Source organism: Amaranthus tricolor, chromosome 10 (assembly GCF_026212465.1).
Source record: "Amaranthus tricolor cultivar Red isolate AtriRed21 chromosome 10, ASM2621246v1, whole genome shotgun sequence".
In the NCBI taxonomy this organism is placed as follows: domain Eukaryota; kingdom Viridiplantae; phylum Streptophyta; class Magnoliopsida; order Caryophyllales; family Amaranthaceae; genus Amaranthus; species Amaranthus tricolor.
Window position 1 is genome coordinate 23,579,131 of NC_080056.1, and position 15,152 is coordinate 23,594,282.

General features: G+C 33.7%; 1 protein-coding gene across 1 annotated transcript; it reads right to left on the reverse strand.

Moving 5' to 3' along the window:
* Positions 1 to 3,004: 3,004 nt before the first annotated feature.
* LOC130825343 (uncharacterized) lies at positions 3,005 to 14,695 on the reverse strand. Its single transcript, XM_057690515.1, has 5 exons — positions 14,391 to 14,695; positions 5,824 to 5,965; positions 4,845 to 5,071; positions 4,225 to 4,482; positions 3,005 to 3,625 (listed from the first exon to the last, which is right to left on the reverse strand). The coding sequence occupies exons 1-5, from the start codon at positions 14,640 to 14,642 to the stop codon at positions 3,308 to 3,310; spliced, it is 1,197 nt and encodes a 398-aa protein (XP_057546498.1). The 5' UTR covers positions 14,643 to 14,695; the 3' UTR covers positions 3,005 to 3,307.
* Between the last annotated feature and the right edge of the window lie 457 nt (positions 14,696 to 15,152).

A 15,152-nucleotide genomic window follows, 5' to 3' on the forward strand; every position in this document is an offset into this window, starting at 1 on the left:
TACCTACTTGCAATATTTTAAAAAATATATAATGGGTCGGCCCAATTGGAGATGGTCTCTCAATGAGACCGTCTCTCACAAGAATTTGTGTATCGGGTTTGGGTACAATATCGAGTAAATGTCGAATCATCAAGTTTGTTTTGAATACCTCTACTTCACAACATTGATCAAAACTCTTGTTTGATCCTGAAGTTGCTAAACTTATGCACCTATTTACATGATGTTGCAGTTGTAGATGATGTTTGCTACTAAAGATTAATTAAAATTAACCTCTTTGTTATCACCAATAGGTGATGTGTGTATGTTCGACTTTTCGAAACCTTATCTAGGTAAGAGTCACTCATGAACAGTTAAGTTTTTGGTACTAATGGTAATGATAATAGAAGTTTTATGTAATGTGCCTTAGAAATTTACTTAATAGGGTATATGTGACGTTTGTGGTTTTTTTCACGAGTTTATTCTCATTGATTAGCAATTGTGAAGGTGATAATGAATTTGTGAAGAAAAATTCATGTTTAAGGATAAGAGATAAGGAAAATCACTCTGAATAATATAATATTTTAACTTTTTCCTTTCAATATTACTGACTATTAATTCATTGAATGATATCAACTTTGAGGTGAGTTTTCCTCTAGATCTTTTTTTACCCATAACATGCAAAACAAGTTATTCATAATAAAAAAAAAGTTATATTTAAATAAAAAAAACCTCACCTTTTCCCTTCTCCCACCTGTGCACCACTACTAGCTCTTTCCCTTTATGCCCATTGTGCACTAGGTTGCCACCGCCCATCCCCATGGCCGCCAACAACACATTAGCCGATCACCACCAGTAAATTACCCCTCTAGTTGCCTTGGTTGGGTTCTCTAATTTATGAGATTTTTGGGTTTTAGGTTGGGTAAGGGGTGGGAGAAAGAGTGGAAATGTTTCTAATTTATGGGTAATATGAGTTTAGGGCTAGATAAGGGGGTAGGAGTGGGGGAGGGGAAGGGGTTGTTTAGTATTTGGGAATGGTATGTGCAGGGGGGGAGGGTGGCAATGCCGCAAGAGGGAGGGAGTGTTTCATGGCTGGGGACAGTTTGTGTAAGGGTTGGTCATGGGAGGGCTAGCAGTAGGGTTGGGGGAGGGGGTAGGATACTCCATGTTTTTTTTTTCTTTTTTTTACAATTAACCTACAATTTTAGGTTACCAACAAATCAATGGATGTCAGAGGAAAAGTCACCTCAAGGTTGGTACTTATAGTTAATCAATAATTTGTATTATTGTAGGTAAAATGCTAAAAAGTTGTATTATTCAGGATAATTTTTCTTAAGAGATATATCAAAGCAATGGAATAATGGAATGATGACTTGGTGGTTGGATGCAAGATTCTTTCTTCGGTTACCTATAGACACGGCATAATTTCATTCGACTCGAAAATGAACCCGGGACCCAACTTGGAAAAACCAGAACCCAACCGACCCGAAAGCGACTTAACCTAAAACATGATGACCCGATAATTACCCAACCGAAAATGTCCCCACCAGCAATCGACCTGACCGACCCGTGTTGACTGGTCCAATATCAATTTTTAGAGTAATTTTAATGCTAGAATTCATTTCAAATAAAATTTTAGATTTCAAAGTATTTTAGCATATTTTTCAATATCACTTAACCCTAAAACTCATTAAAATATCTCAAAAACACGCATTTAGCATTTTTTTTTTAACAAAAGGATGTTATAATTATCTTAATTAAATACATATATCTCGTTAAATCAGTCAAATGAGTTTTTAATTCTTCTACATCTCACTAAGCAAATTGATATAATATATAAGAATGTTTTGCACATTTGAATGTGCTTTTCAGATTAGAATATTACTACCCTAAATTATAAAACCTGTATCTCATAAGTCGAAATAAATACTTAGTAATTTGTATATCTTTCCAATATGAAAATTGAGAAGATATTTTTTTTAGGAAATGAGAAGATATTTTTTTAGGAAATGAGAAGATATTTAACATCATTTTTATCTAACGTTACAACTTTAATAAACACAATAACTTTTATCAAGCGCAAATCTTACAAGTCTTTCAAAATAAGTATTAATTCCCGTATTTTCCTTATACTTAAATGAACACGACATACCAACTATTTTTTAAAAATCGTACATTTGATTTCTCTAATGTGACACGTATCTCACAAATTCAACTATACATAGAGATTTAAAGTTTGGAACATGAGCATTGCAATTACTGGTTCCTTATAACTTGAATCCAATTACAAAAGGCTTTTAATATTGTGGCAATTAATATGTGGATTAATGTCAGAGGGATGAGAAATAATTTTTTTATTAAAAAAATTCATAAATAATAAAAAATAAAAATAAATCAAATTTTAAATTTTATAACCCATAACCCGTTGGATCAGACCGATCGATTTAGAATCGGAAGTGACCCGACCCGAAAATGACCCGACCCGAAAATGACCCGACACAAACCCGACCGACCATTTTGTCAGGTCTAGCCAGCATTTTTGCTACAAATAAGACAATATCATGTACTTCATATATTTTCAAATTTTCGCATCTGGTATTAACACAAATGATCTAAATGTTTGAGCCGAAAAGACTATGATAGTAGTCAGTAGACATTTATGATTAACGTGGACTTGATTTTCTATGATCCAATAAGGTTTAAGCAAACCACATTAATTAATCATGGTTTAATATTTTTTAGGAATAATTGATCCAACATATTCATCATCTGTTGTGAATAATTAATCATGGTCTAACTATTGATTGTTTCTAAATAACCAAACCTTTGTATATTTTTTGCTAGCAGCACCGTTTGTTATATTTTATTCGACTATTATAGGTATTTATCAGCAAAGAGAAGTAGAATTAGGCCAACAAAGAAGTATAAGGAGGAAGAAAAAATGAGTCTAACGTCCAATAAGTACCTACAATAGCCGGTTAAAATGTAAAAAGAGGTGTTGTCGACAAAAAAATATTCAAAGGTTGAATTATTTAGAAATAATCAATAGTATAGATTATTCACGGCAAATAAACAATAGGTAGGATTATTCAGGACAATTTTTTTTATTTTTTATGGTTCAAGCTTCACACTTATAACATTCCTTAAAACCAGCCCTAACCCTAGCATAAATGCTAGTGTATAATATAAGAACACATGAGACTCAGTCTTGAAACCTCATAGACAACAGATCTTTAGTACACAACATCTTTCCAACTTATTGAAATTCTGTTGATTATGTCACTTATTGAAAAACGATATACATGTAATGTTGTTCCATAGATTTAGAACGTCATAGTGAAGCGTCTGGTATCAGCACAATCGATCCAGTTGTTTGTCGGTTCTCAAGCGCTATTTGAGCCTCTGCGGCTTGTGACAACAAAAACTTATGATTGACATGGACTCGTAGAACACCTAAAGCAACATTTTCAAATAACTCTCCTGCGGCTTCTAGAAGTTCATCACGCGTAACAGTGTAATGCATTAGGGTCGGTCTTGTCAGGAAAAGAGACTTTGATGCTATTGCTGACACTGGAACAGGATCGGGTGCACCTGATGACTGACCAAACAGAACCATATATCCTCGAAGTTTTAAGCAGTCAAGTGATCCCTGAAAACACAACATTTTCAAGTTAAGAGCTTGCATCAGAATGTACATGATTTTGTTTTTTGTTCAAATTAATGGCTGAGAAGAGTTTATTTACTAATATAATGACAAACTTGAACTTGCTAAGTTGATGAGTGCTAAATAAGGTAAAAAGACACAAATATAACACATTTTCGGGAAGTAGATGTAAACATTAAACAATATATAAATTTCCTTCTTGCAAGGTAGAGTGGTAAAGATAAAGCCACAAAACCATCAGAAGGTGCAAAAACTCTAACGGCCCGTTTGATGGGAATGAAAACTAGTGTAATTTTGGTTGAAAAATCTCTTAGCTACCTTGATGGTCATGCTTGTTCAACTTCAATCATTTCTTTTTCTTCATAAATTCATTTCATTGCATTACTATTGGGAGAGGTTGTAATTAGGTGATAATGAAAATTTGTAAACAAAATAACTTTTTTGTGATCATAGTTTGATTACCATGGAAATAACATGTAACTTTAGATGAATTTTACACTATCAATCATTCATTCCCATTACCACCATTTAGTACCACTAATCAAACGGGCCGTAAGTTGATGATTATTTGTTGATATTGTTACCTGGAAGGTGTCTTTCCCAACAGAATCGTACACAACTTCCACTCCTTGGCCAGCTGTAATACTCTTAACCCGAGACACGAAATCTTCTTCCTTGTAGATTATTACATGGTGGCATCCATCCTCTTTAGCTTGAATGGCTTTCTCTTTTGTTGAGACTGTACCAATGACAGTCGCTCCGAGGGCGTTTGCCCATTGGCATAAAAGAGAACCTACTCCTCCCGCAGCAGCATGAACAAGAACAGTATGACCAGCTTCAATCTATAATTTGTCAAGTTAGAAGGGACGACAATATAACAGCTTGTAAGAAATCTCATCCGAGCACTCCACAAATTCAACTTAAACAATACAATAACCAAGACAATTCTTGTCTGAAAATCCCATTTAGGCACTGCCCGCTGCCTTCAAAGTTTACAGAAAGCATGCAGCATATCGCTAGCTACAGTCTTATGCCTGAAGTAGTTAGAGCCAAGAAATGAGGTCCGTGATCATAGACTAAAGAGAACGGCAGAGGAAAACGTTCATGCCATGCTCAGATTACCATTTATAGATAAAAAAAAAACATTTTAACCTGTTAATCCCCTAAAAGCATATTAGCAACCACATAGATTAGTGCAGTGTACCTTGAAGCTCCGACGAACTAAATAATGAGCTGTCAATCCCTTGAGCATAACAGATGCTGCAGTAATAGGATCAATGGAAGATGGGACAGGAACAACTCTGTCAGCAGGAAGGATCTGCTCTTCTGCATATGCACCCATTGGACTACCAGCATAAGCAACAATATCTCCCACTTGTCTACCAGTTAGTCCAGGACCTACAGCTACTACCTCTCCTACTGCTTCCATTCCTATAAACAAATTGCACAAATAAAGTAACAAAAGTAAAAGGAGGTGATTTAAATGCAAGGACAATTTTCAAAGAAACATGTTACTATAGTTCTATAAATAAGATGACAAAAATGAATGCATTTATTTTCAATAGTTTTTCAAAAGGCCAACTCAAAGCGTATAACAGCATGGCATTTATATATTCTCATTGTGACCGCAGCAATCTGCACAACACCACAATCTAGTAGAAGCATTTTCAAGATGAAGCTCGCTGTTTCTGTAGGATCCTAAGGGGATACGGTTTATGAGACCTGAATGTCTTTTCTTAATTATGCTTCTTATTGAAGAGTTAAAGTGAGACTTTGTTTCTAAATTCCAATTCACTATAGATACACATACATTAAAAAAATAAAAAAATAAAATAAAATAAAAAATAAAAAATAAAAAAAAAACCATCAAGAACCCGTGCAAAACAGAAAATTTGATATTCACATGCATTCAACAACTGTGTCTTAGAAAGCCAGCAATGACATCACTTTTTTATGCATTCACATGGAAGGAGAATGAGAAACCATGTTGATGACCAATGGTTTTGATATATTGGCCCATGCAACCAACCCTAATTCTTTGGGAATAAGACTATGGTGTTGTATTGCTTGATTGAAGAAACAAACCGTAGAGTATTAGAACTATGTACAAACAATTTCCATTCAAACTAAAGGAACAAACATTCAAAGATGCTAAAACTGGTCAGGAGAAGCAATAGACAAACCTGGAATATAAGGCATAATTGAACTCTTGTAGACTCCTTTACGAAAGTATATATCGATAAAATTCAGTCCAATAGCTTTGTTTCTTATACGAATCTCGCCCTCCTTTGGCACCCCCACTTCTACATCCTCCCATTTAAGAACCTACAATCATCAGCATCAAAACTTCAATGATATAACTATAGGGTAAAATATACATACGTCATGACACTCAAAATGTGAGAAGCTACACTATTAAGTTGCACTAGCAAAATTAATAAGTAAACTACACAAAAAATTTCTTATACAACATTAAAAAAAATTCGCAATCTTTAAATTGAACATGAAAATCAAATTCCAAAATCCAAAAAGTACTAACTTTCAGCAATCACTCACTCCTAACTTGAAGAAATGTAAAAATTCAAAAACCCGTTCAGATAAAAAGCATTCGAAATAACCTCTTTGTTTTACGTGGGTAAAGTTGTGCACATTTTAATAATATTCAATTGAAAGAGTTAACGACATTGGCATAAAATAATGTAGAAGCATGCATTCAATTGAAAAGCATTATACAAGTTGCGCCAAACCATAAGCTGAGTTCTAAAATAACAAATTACAAATGCTCACCTTAAATTAAAAAGCTCGCCTAGGCGTGCATAAACGGAGCTTTTAGCGTCTCAATAGGGTTGGACAAGGAAATTCCTTAAGGCGAGCGCTTTATAATATCTAAGCCACTCCTTTGATCTTAGTTCGAGAGAGAGCCCATGCACCCACAACATATTTTCTCTTCTCTTTATTTTCCTTTTTTTATTATTTATCTAGTTTTTTTTTCCTGATTTTTTTGGATTTATTTTACAGTTTTAGAGCACCACACACCCAGAAGCTAGCACTTTAGCACATTTGGAAGCCTTATGTGTTTTAAAACTAAGATGCGCACTCATGGAACCAAATCAGAAAATGCAAAAGTAGCTTCATTTATTAGTAATCATATGCTAACATAAAGGCTGGGTTGCATATGTAGAGCGTCCAGCCCACGTATGGGTCATAATGCGTCATTTATATTTGGGCCTACTTATTATGACTTTTGGATAGCTTCACGTGGAAGCTTTGGGTGTGTATTATATGGTCTTACTTTTGTTGTAAAAACTAAAAAGGGATTGGTCACAGAAGAAAGTAAAGGGGAAAATAGACACACAAAATCAGAAAAAAGAGAGATTTATTCACAAAATTTCAGCCTGCACAATTTTCATCAAGATGTCCGATGGAGGGGAAAATGTGATCATATTAGGCTCATTTTTGAGTATGTTGTTGGGGACAAGTGGAGCTTCAATTTGAATGGTAGTGATCAGATTTAGTGATCTAGTGTGCTGGAGCTTCAATTGAGGCACAGGAACTTCAATTTTTTTTGGGTGAAATCCTTTTCATTCTTGTCTCTAATTGTACTTCTCTTATTTTTAATGCTTGATGGTGGTTACTGTACTTAGGTAATTTGTTATTGGTGCTTGTACTCTCATTTTACCATATAAGAGTGATTTGAGTGGACTCTCTTGATTAGTCCCATGAGTTTTATCCTTCACATTGAAAGGCTGTTCCATGTAATTATTATTGTTATTGTTATTGGTTTTTTGTCCATTGTTGTGTGTTTTATTAATGCTGATTATTGGTAAAAATTTGGAGACTGAAGTGAGTTAGAGTTTTATCTTGGTTTAGTTGATTGTCTTGTTTAAATTGATTTTAAAGGGGTTTTGTTAGTGTTGTAATCAACCCTTTGTGTCCAACATTTGGTTTTAGATCGGACATTAATTTAGGCAAGATGGAGACTAATGCTAGCAGTAGTGGTTCCATGGTTAAATTGACACCAACCAATTATTTCATATGGAGACCCATAATTGAGGGTTCGTTGTTTTGTAGATACTTGTTTGGCCTTATTGATGCAGCTAACTATTGTGATGATGGTGTTGGATGACAAGCAACATAGAATTTCATTTCCTAGGAAGTCTGTTAGTAGAAAGAAATCTTATGCATTTTGATGTTGTGATCAAATTGAACTGGAGTCCCTTGGAGTTAACAAATACTTCGTCACTTTTATTGATGATTCTATGCGGAGAACTTGGGTTAATATGTTAAAGGCAATAAGTTTGAGACTAACTAGAAATTTTATGTCATGGTAGAAAGGGCGAGCAAAAGAAAGCTCTAGTGTCTTCAAACTGCTTATGGTGGTGAATACACTTCAAATGATTTTCACATCATGGTAATAGATATGAGAAAATTGTTCCGGAAACCCCAAAACATTAAGGTGTTACAAAAAGAATGACTAGAACCATTGTGGATAAGGTGAGGTATATGTTGAGAATATCACAGCTTCCAAACACATTTTAAGGTGAGGTTTATGTTGAGAATATCAAAACTTCCAAATACATTTTAAGGTGTACGTTGAGAAGGTGAGGTGTATATGATGTCGCAGTATACGTTATCAATCGAGCTTCATCTATTATTTGGGATTTTAGATTTCAGAGAAGATAAGGAAGGGTAATGATCCTTCTTATTCGCACTTCACTACTTCAAGGTGTTTGGGTGCAAGGCATTTATGCATGTTCCAAAAGAGCAGGGGCTAAAACTTGATTTGAAGTCAACTCCTTATATATTTGTTGGGTATGATGACGAAGAATATGGTTACTAGCTTTATGATCCTGAAAAGAGGAAGTTTGTGAGAAGTAGAGATGTAGTGTTTTATGAGCACAGGATGTGTGGATCTTCTGAATGTTGGTAAGGATACTGCTTCATTTGTCACTTGACAATGATGATAAATCTAATTTTGTTCCTATTGATCATTTAGAAAATGAGGAAGTTGATGAAACAACATTTGATGATGTGGGGGAGGTACATCTTGATGGTGAAGAAATTAATGAGCCAGACAATTGATGATAATGCACCACACCATGACGAAGAAGTTTACAATCCAGGATGCAAATAATGTAGAAGTTAGAAGGTAAACTAGAGGACATATACCTTCAACAAGATATCCAAGCTCAACATATATTTCAGTTACTACAAGAGTCGTGCGACTTCCCAAAGGTATTGTCTCATGAATCAGGAAATAGATTCTTTAAAAAGATTAAGACTTACAAGTTGTTAAAGCCTCCTAGGGACCGAAAAATCTTGAAGAACATATGGGTTTTCAAAAGTAAGAAAGATGGAGAAAATATATTGAAGTGCAAGGCTAGATTGGTGGTGAAAGGATGTAACCACAAAAACGACATTGATTTTGATGAGATTATCCCACAAGTTGTCGAAATGACTTATATCAGAACAATGGTGGGATCGTAGCAAGTCTTGATCTTGAGTTGAAACAGCTGGACGTAAAAACCGCTTTTTTGCATAGTGATTTGCAAGAGGAGATTTATATGGAGCACGCAGAAGGATTTGAGGTTAAAGGGAAAGAAAAAATTGAATACAAGTATAAAAAAAGAATCTTTATGGGCTAAAGTGGGCATCAAGGCAGTGGTATAGAAAATTACATCCGTTTATCACAAGCAATGACCAAAAGTGAACTTCAGTTGACCCTTGTGTGTACTTCAAAAAGTTCCCTAATGGTATTTTGATCATCATTCTTCTTTTACATGTTGATGAAATGCTAATAGTTTAGCAAGACACTAAGATGATTCATTGTCTGAAAGTAGAATTTTCCAAGTCATTTGACATAAAGGATTAGGATCCTACTAAGCAAATTTTGGGCATGGAAATTGCTTGTGATAGGAATACAAATGGACTGCGGTTGTCACAAGAGAAGTATATTGAACGGATGCCGGGAAGGTTTAATATAAATCAAGCCAAGCCAGTTAGTTCCTACACCAGTAGTATCACACTTCAAGTTGAACAAGAAAAATTGTCCTACAACAACGAAGGAGAGAACAAGTTTGTCTTCCTATTCTTAATCTTCTACTATTATTTCTTTGATGTATGCCATGATGTGTACCAAGCCAGATATTGCGCATGAAGTTGGATTGGTAAGCAGGTATATCCAATCCTGGTAAAGTTCACTCGAAAGCAGTACTTACGATGCACCTCCTAATTAAGCTTGCAGCATGGGGGTTGTAAGTCGATTCACCAGGGTTAAACTATGCACACATGGTTAGGGATATTGATGATAGATAGTCTACCTTAGGCTACTATTTACACTTTCAGGGGGAGAGTGTGTAGGGGCGAGCAAAATCGAATATCGAATCCAAAACTTACAGTCGAATCAGATATCTGATATCCAAAAATTGGACAAATATAAGTGACCCAAAAGTAAATTGTAACCCATATGTGTGTTGGACGCCCAATAATCTCCCCTTCCAGACCCTTTACAGAAGAGACAACAATACTACAATGATCACTTAAAACTCAACCCAACAAGCTTGCTAAAAAGCTCAACTTTGCTTCCATGAACAATTTTTGTAAAGAAATGCACCATTCTTGAGTGAGTTATTTTTCTTAAGCTTCTTTAGCTTCTCCTCAATTACATTTTGCGACCAATAACATCTAGCATCATTTTATGTAGTGCGAGCATGATACATTGCATTTTTGCTCAAATCCATAACAATTTGACTATCACAAAGTAGTGCATATACTTTTAGGTTTACACCAATTCTTGAAAGAACCTTTTCAACCAAAGCAAAAGGAGATACTTAACATCTAATCTAAGATTATCCGAATGTTAGATTCTCGGATTTTCTTAACATCTAATCAAAGATCTCTACATGCCTGCATATCATAATATGAATAACAAAATATAGAAGAATATCATATTCTTGATGTGTGATTTCATATTATATAATCAAGGATGAATTGCACCAAAATAAGATATTAGAACGTCAATCATTGTTCCTCTATTGTTGATCCACAGTCACTGACCTTGTATACTAGTAAGGAACAAAAAACTACTTATTGCATTTTGTTTGATAAAATGATGTATTAGAAAATGCATAGAAGTTATGGAAAAAGTAAATAAAATCAATTGAATGATTTAAAGAACTAATAGATCATATAAATACATCTAGTTCATTTTCTTTCATATGCCTTACTTTGTTCCAAATGATATCATGAAAATGAATGTCACTTCATACATATATGTAGATATGTATATATATATATACATATATATATATATACATATATATATACATATATATATACATATATATATATATATATATATATATATATATGGTCAAGTTCTAGTGATAACCAAGTTTATATGAGAGCCGTGGGAACCAATCTGCCCAACAAAAATGTGTTAATTTTTTACAGAAAAAGTGTTACTTTTGTTATAGCAAAAAGTTGGTACTTTTTAGCAAAAAAGTTACTCTCAGAAAAAAAAAATATTTCAAAAAAATAAACATAATATAAAGTAACACGTTTTTTTTTGAACTGTAACAGCTTTTACTATAAAAGGTAACACTTTTTTTTGTGTTTTTTTCATAATTTTTTCTTAAAGAAACACTTTTTGGCCTAAACGTAACATCTTTTTTTTTAAAAAAAATAACACTTTTTATGCCTAAAAGTAACACTTTTTTAGTAAAAAAAGTAACAGTTTTTTTTCATAATTATTTGGTATAGTAAACTAATTTAATTAGTATAAAAATCAATACTTATATGTGAACTCATATAACACGATATAATTAATAGTAAACTAATGTAATTAGTATACAAATCAAAGTTGAATTTTAATAAAATGTTGTGATTACCTGATATAATATTCGTTAAAGTAACCTTATCTTCATAATTTGTCCTATTTATATTGGCGTTTACATCGGACATCGAATTCCTTCATTATGCTCATTGTTGGTTAAATTTAAGGATTGAGTTGAGTTAGGGTTTTGTCTCAGTATGGTTTATTGTCTTGCTTGAATAGTTGAATTAATCTTGGAGACTCCCCCTAATGAAAGAAATCTGGTTAGGAGAGCATATATTCTTAAAAAACCTTGCCAACCAAAAACACATGATTTCTCTCAAAGTAATATCTCCAGTAGGTTACGCCGTTTTAGTTTGAATTGGTTCAAAAAATGGGATTGGCTTGAATATAGTGTTGAAATGGATGCCGCATTTTGTTTTGTTTGTTATTTGTTCAAGAGGGATGTTGAAATTAACAAGGGGGTGATGCATTTGTTGTTGGAGGGTTTAGAGCGTGGAATAAACCTGAGAGGCTTGAGAAGCATTTTGAAGGAATTAAAAGTGCTCATAATATTGCTTATGAGAAATATGTGAATCTAAGAGATGCAAAGAAGACATCAATTGAATTTGTATTTGATAATGCGAGTGAGGTTCAAATGAATGAATATCATATTCGTTTGAATGCATCCTTAACTTGTTTGAGATTTCTTTTGGGCTAAGGTTTGGCATTCCGAGGACATGATGAAAGTGAGGAGTCATATAGTAGAGGTAACTTTCTTGAGCTTTTGAAGTGGTTGGGGGGGAAGGTTGAGGAAATAAGAAAATATACTTTCCAAAATGCACCCAAAAATTGTCAATTAACATCTCCCAAAATTCAAAAAGACATTATCACTTGTTGTGCAAAAGAGACTACTAAGCACATAATAGAAGAGGTTGGTGATGGTTACTTTTCTATTTTGGCCGATGAATCAAGTGATGTGTCTCAAAAAGAACAACTAGCTCTTGTTTTGCGGTTTGTTAATAGAGAAAATGGATCGGTAGTGGAACGCTTTTTAAGCATTCTACATGTGGGTGATACTACCGCTTTGTCTCTTAAAAATGTCATTATGTCCTTGCTTATGGAACATTCATTGAGTCCTTCCATGATAAGAGGTCAAGGGTATGATGGGGCAAGTAACATGAGGGGTGAAATTAATGGCCTCAAGACTCTGATTATGAATGATACTCCAAGAGCCTATTACATTCATTGTTTTGCTCATCAACTTCAACTAACTCTAGTTGCGGTTGCTAAAAAGAATGTTAAATGTACTTAACTTTTTGACATACTTGCAAACTTGTTAAATGTGGTGGGAGCTTCTTGTAAGAGAAGAGACCTTATTCGAAAAAACCAAGCTCAAGTAGTGGCTCAAGCTTTGAAAGTGGGGGAAATTGAAAGTGGATCGGGTTTGAATCAAGAACGTGGTTTGAGTAGGCCGGGAGATACACGTTGGGGATCTCATTACAAGTGTCTAATAAGTATCATCAACTTGTTTCCTTCAATTGTTAAAGTGCTTGAGGAGATTGGAGAAAATGGCTCTCCGGATGATAAGCTCAAAGCTCAAGTAGTTTTAGGATCTTTGAAGTCCTTTGATTTTATTTTTATGGCTCATTTCATGTTGACTATTTTTGGCTACACTAATGATTTATGTGTTGCTTTACAAAGAAAGGAACAAGATATTGTGAATGCCATTAGCCTTGTTAAAAGTACAACGAATGTGTTGCAAAAGATGAGGGATCAAGGATGGGATAGTCTCTTAGACAAAGTCATTTTATTTTGTACTAAACACGAGATTGATGTTCCATCTATGGATGCTCAATATGTACCTCAAGGAAGATCAAGACGTTTTGCTAAACAAGCAACAAATCTACATCATTTTCGGGTTGCAATCTTTTTGGAAGTAATTGATTTGCATCTTCAAGAGATTGATAACCGTTTTAATAAATAGAACATGGAGTTACTTACATGCATGGCTTCCCTGAGTCCTAGAGGTAACTTTTCATCTTTTGATAAAGAGAGGATACTTAAACTTGCTTCTTTATATCCCGAAGAGTTTTCATGCTATGAATTAACGGCTCTTGATCTTCAACTTGATGTCTTCTTGGATTCTATGCAAAATGATGAAAGATTTCATGATTTGCAAGATATCAATTCTCTTTCCATGATGCTTGTTAAAACAAGGAGACATGAGACTTTTCCTCTTATACATTTGCTAATCAAGTTGATGTTGATTCTTCCTGTTGCTACGGCAAGTGTAGAAAGAGTGTTTTCCGCAATGACGTTTGTCAAAAATAAGTTGAGAAATAGCATGGGTGATCAACTAGTGAATGATTGTTTGGTTACTTACATTGAGAAGGAAGTGTTTCTACAAGTTTCTGATGAAAAGATTATTGATCGCTGTAAAATTATGAAAACTCGAAGGATGAATTTGTAATTTTCATTTGAGCGCTTGTATTTTTTTTGTTATATTTTGGATTGTAAAACTTTTAACATCGGATTTGATATTGTAAATTGTAAATATTGTTTCTATTATGTTTTCTATTTTTTCTTTAAAAAAAAGTATTCGAACGACGATCAAATTATCCGAACGACATGACGTTCGGATTTTGACCCCCCAATTTGAAATTCCTGGGTCCGCCACTGCTTGGAGTGTGCATTATTGGTGTTGTAATCAACCCTTTGTGCCCAAAAGCATATACATTAACTGATAAACCAAATAAAGACTAAACAATACTACAATGTTAAAAATACAAACTCTTCGGAATCCAACGCTAACCCACATGAAAAAATGCAGTGTTTAACCAATATCATCAAAGAAAACTCAGTTGGGCATAACAACAAACAGGTGGAGTGCACGTACAAAACAAAAAGAGACTAAATAGACGAGAGAAAAAGAACCTCTGGGCCGCCAAATTCATGTACCCTGATTGCTTTCACCATTGTTTTGGTTGACAACGTTGTTATTTCGGTTGATTTCGAATTCAATGTTACTCCCAATTTGGGTGCATCAGGAGAAGATGGTGGAAACCCAAATTTGAGAAAACCAAGAGGTGATTTTGATGGATTTCTTTTGTCCTTTGAATACAATTGATGTAATGGATGATGTAAATAATGACGATGATGCACTGATCCTAGTCTTACTAACCCCATAAATTTGTATTATCGGTCATAGTAATTGACTAAAGAGTAAAAACTAATGACATCTTCCCTCTTTTAAATAAAATAATATATAGATTCTAATCGGAATTAATTTATTTTGTTAGAAATAAATTTATTTAAGTTCATTTGAATTTACTTTAAATAAAATTAATTCAGCTTATTTACTAGATTCTAATAGTAATTGACTAAAGACTAATGACTATTTATCGTATTTTTAATTGTTATTTATACTATTTTTAATGCTTATTTATTGTATTCTTAATGAATACTTTTAATATCTTAAATGTTTACTTACGTTATTTTTAATGTCAATTAACAATATTCTAAAAGTATATATAATGGGTCAGACCAATTAGAGATGGTCTTTTAAAAACAACGTCTCTCACAGGAATTTGTAAAATTAATTTGTTATATCTATTTATATGGTTATTCTTTGTTGTTCAATTTTCTTTTAATTGTATCACAACTTTTTTTACTAAAATTATTATTTTTGTGAAATGA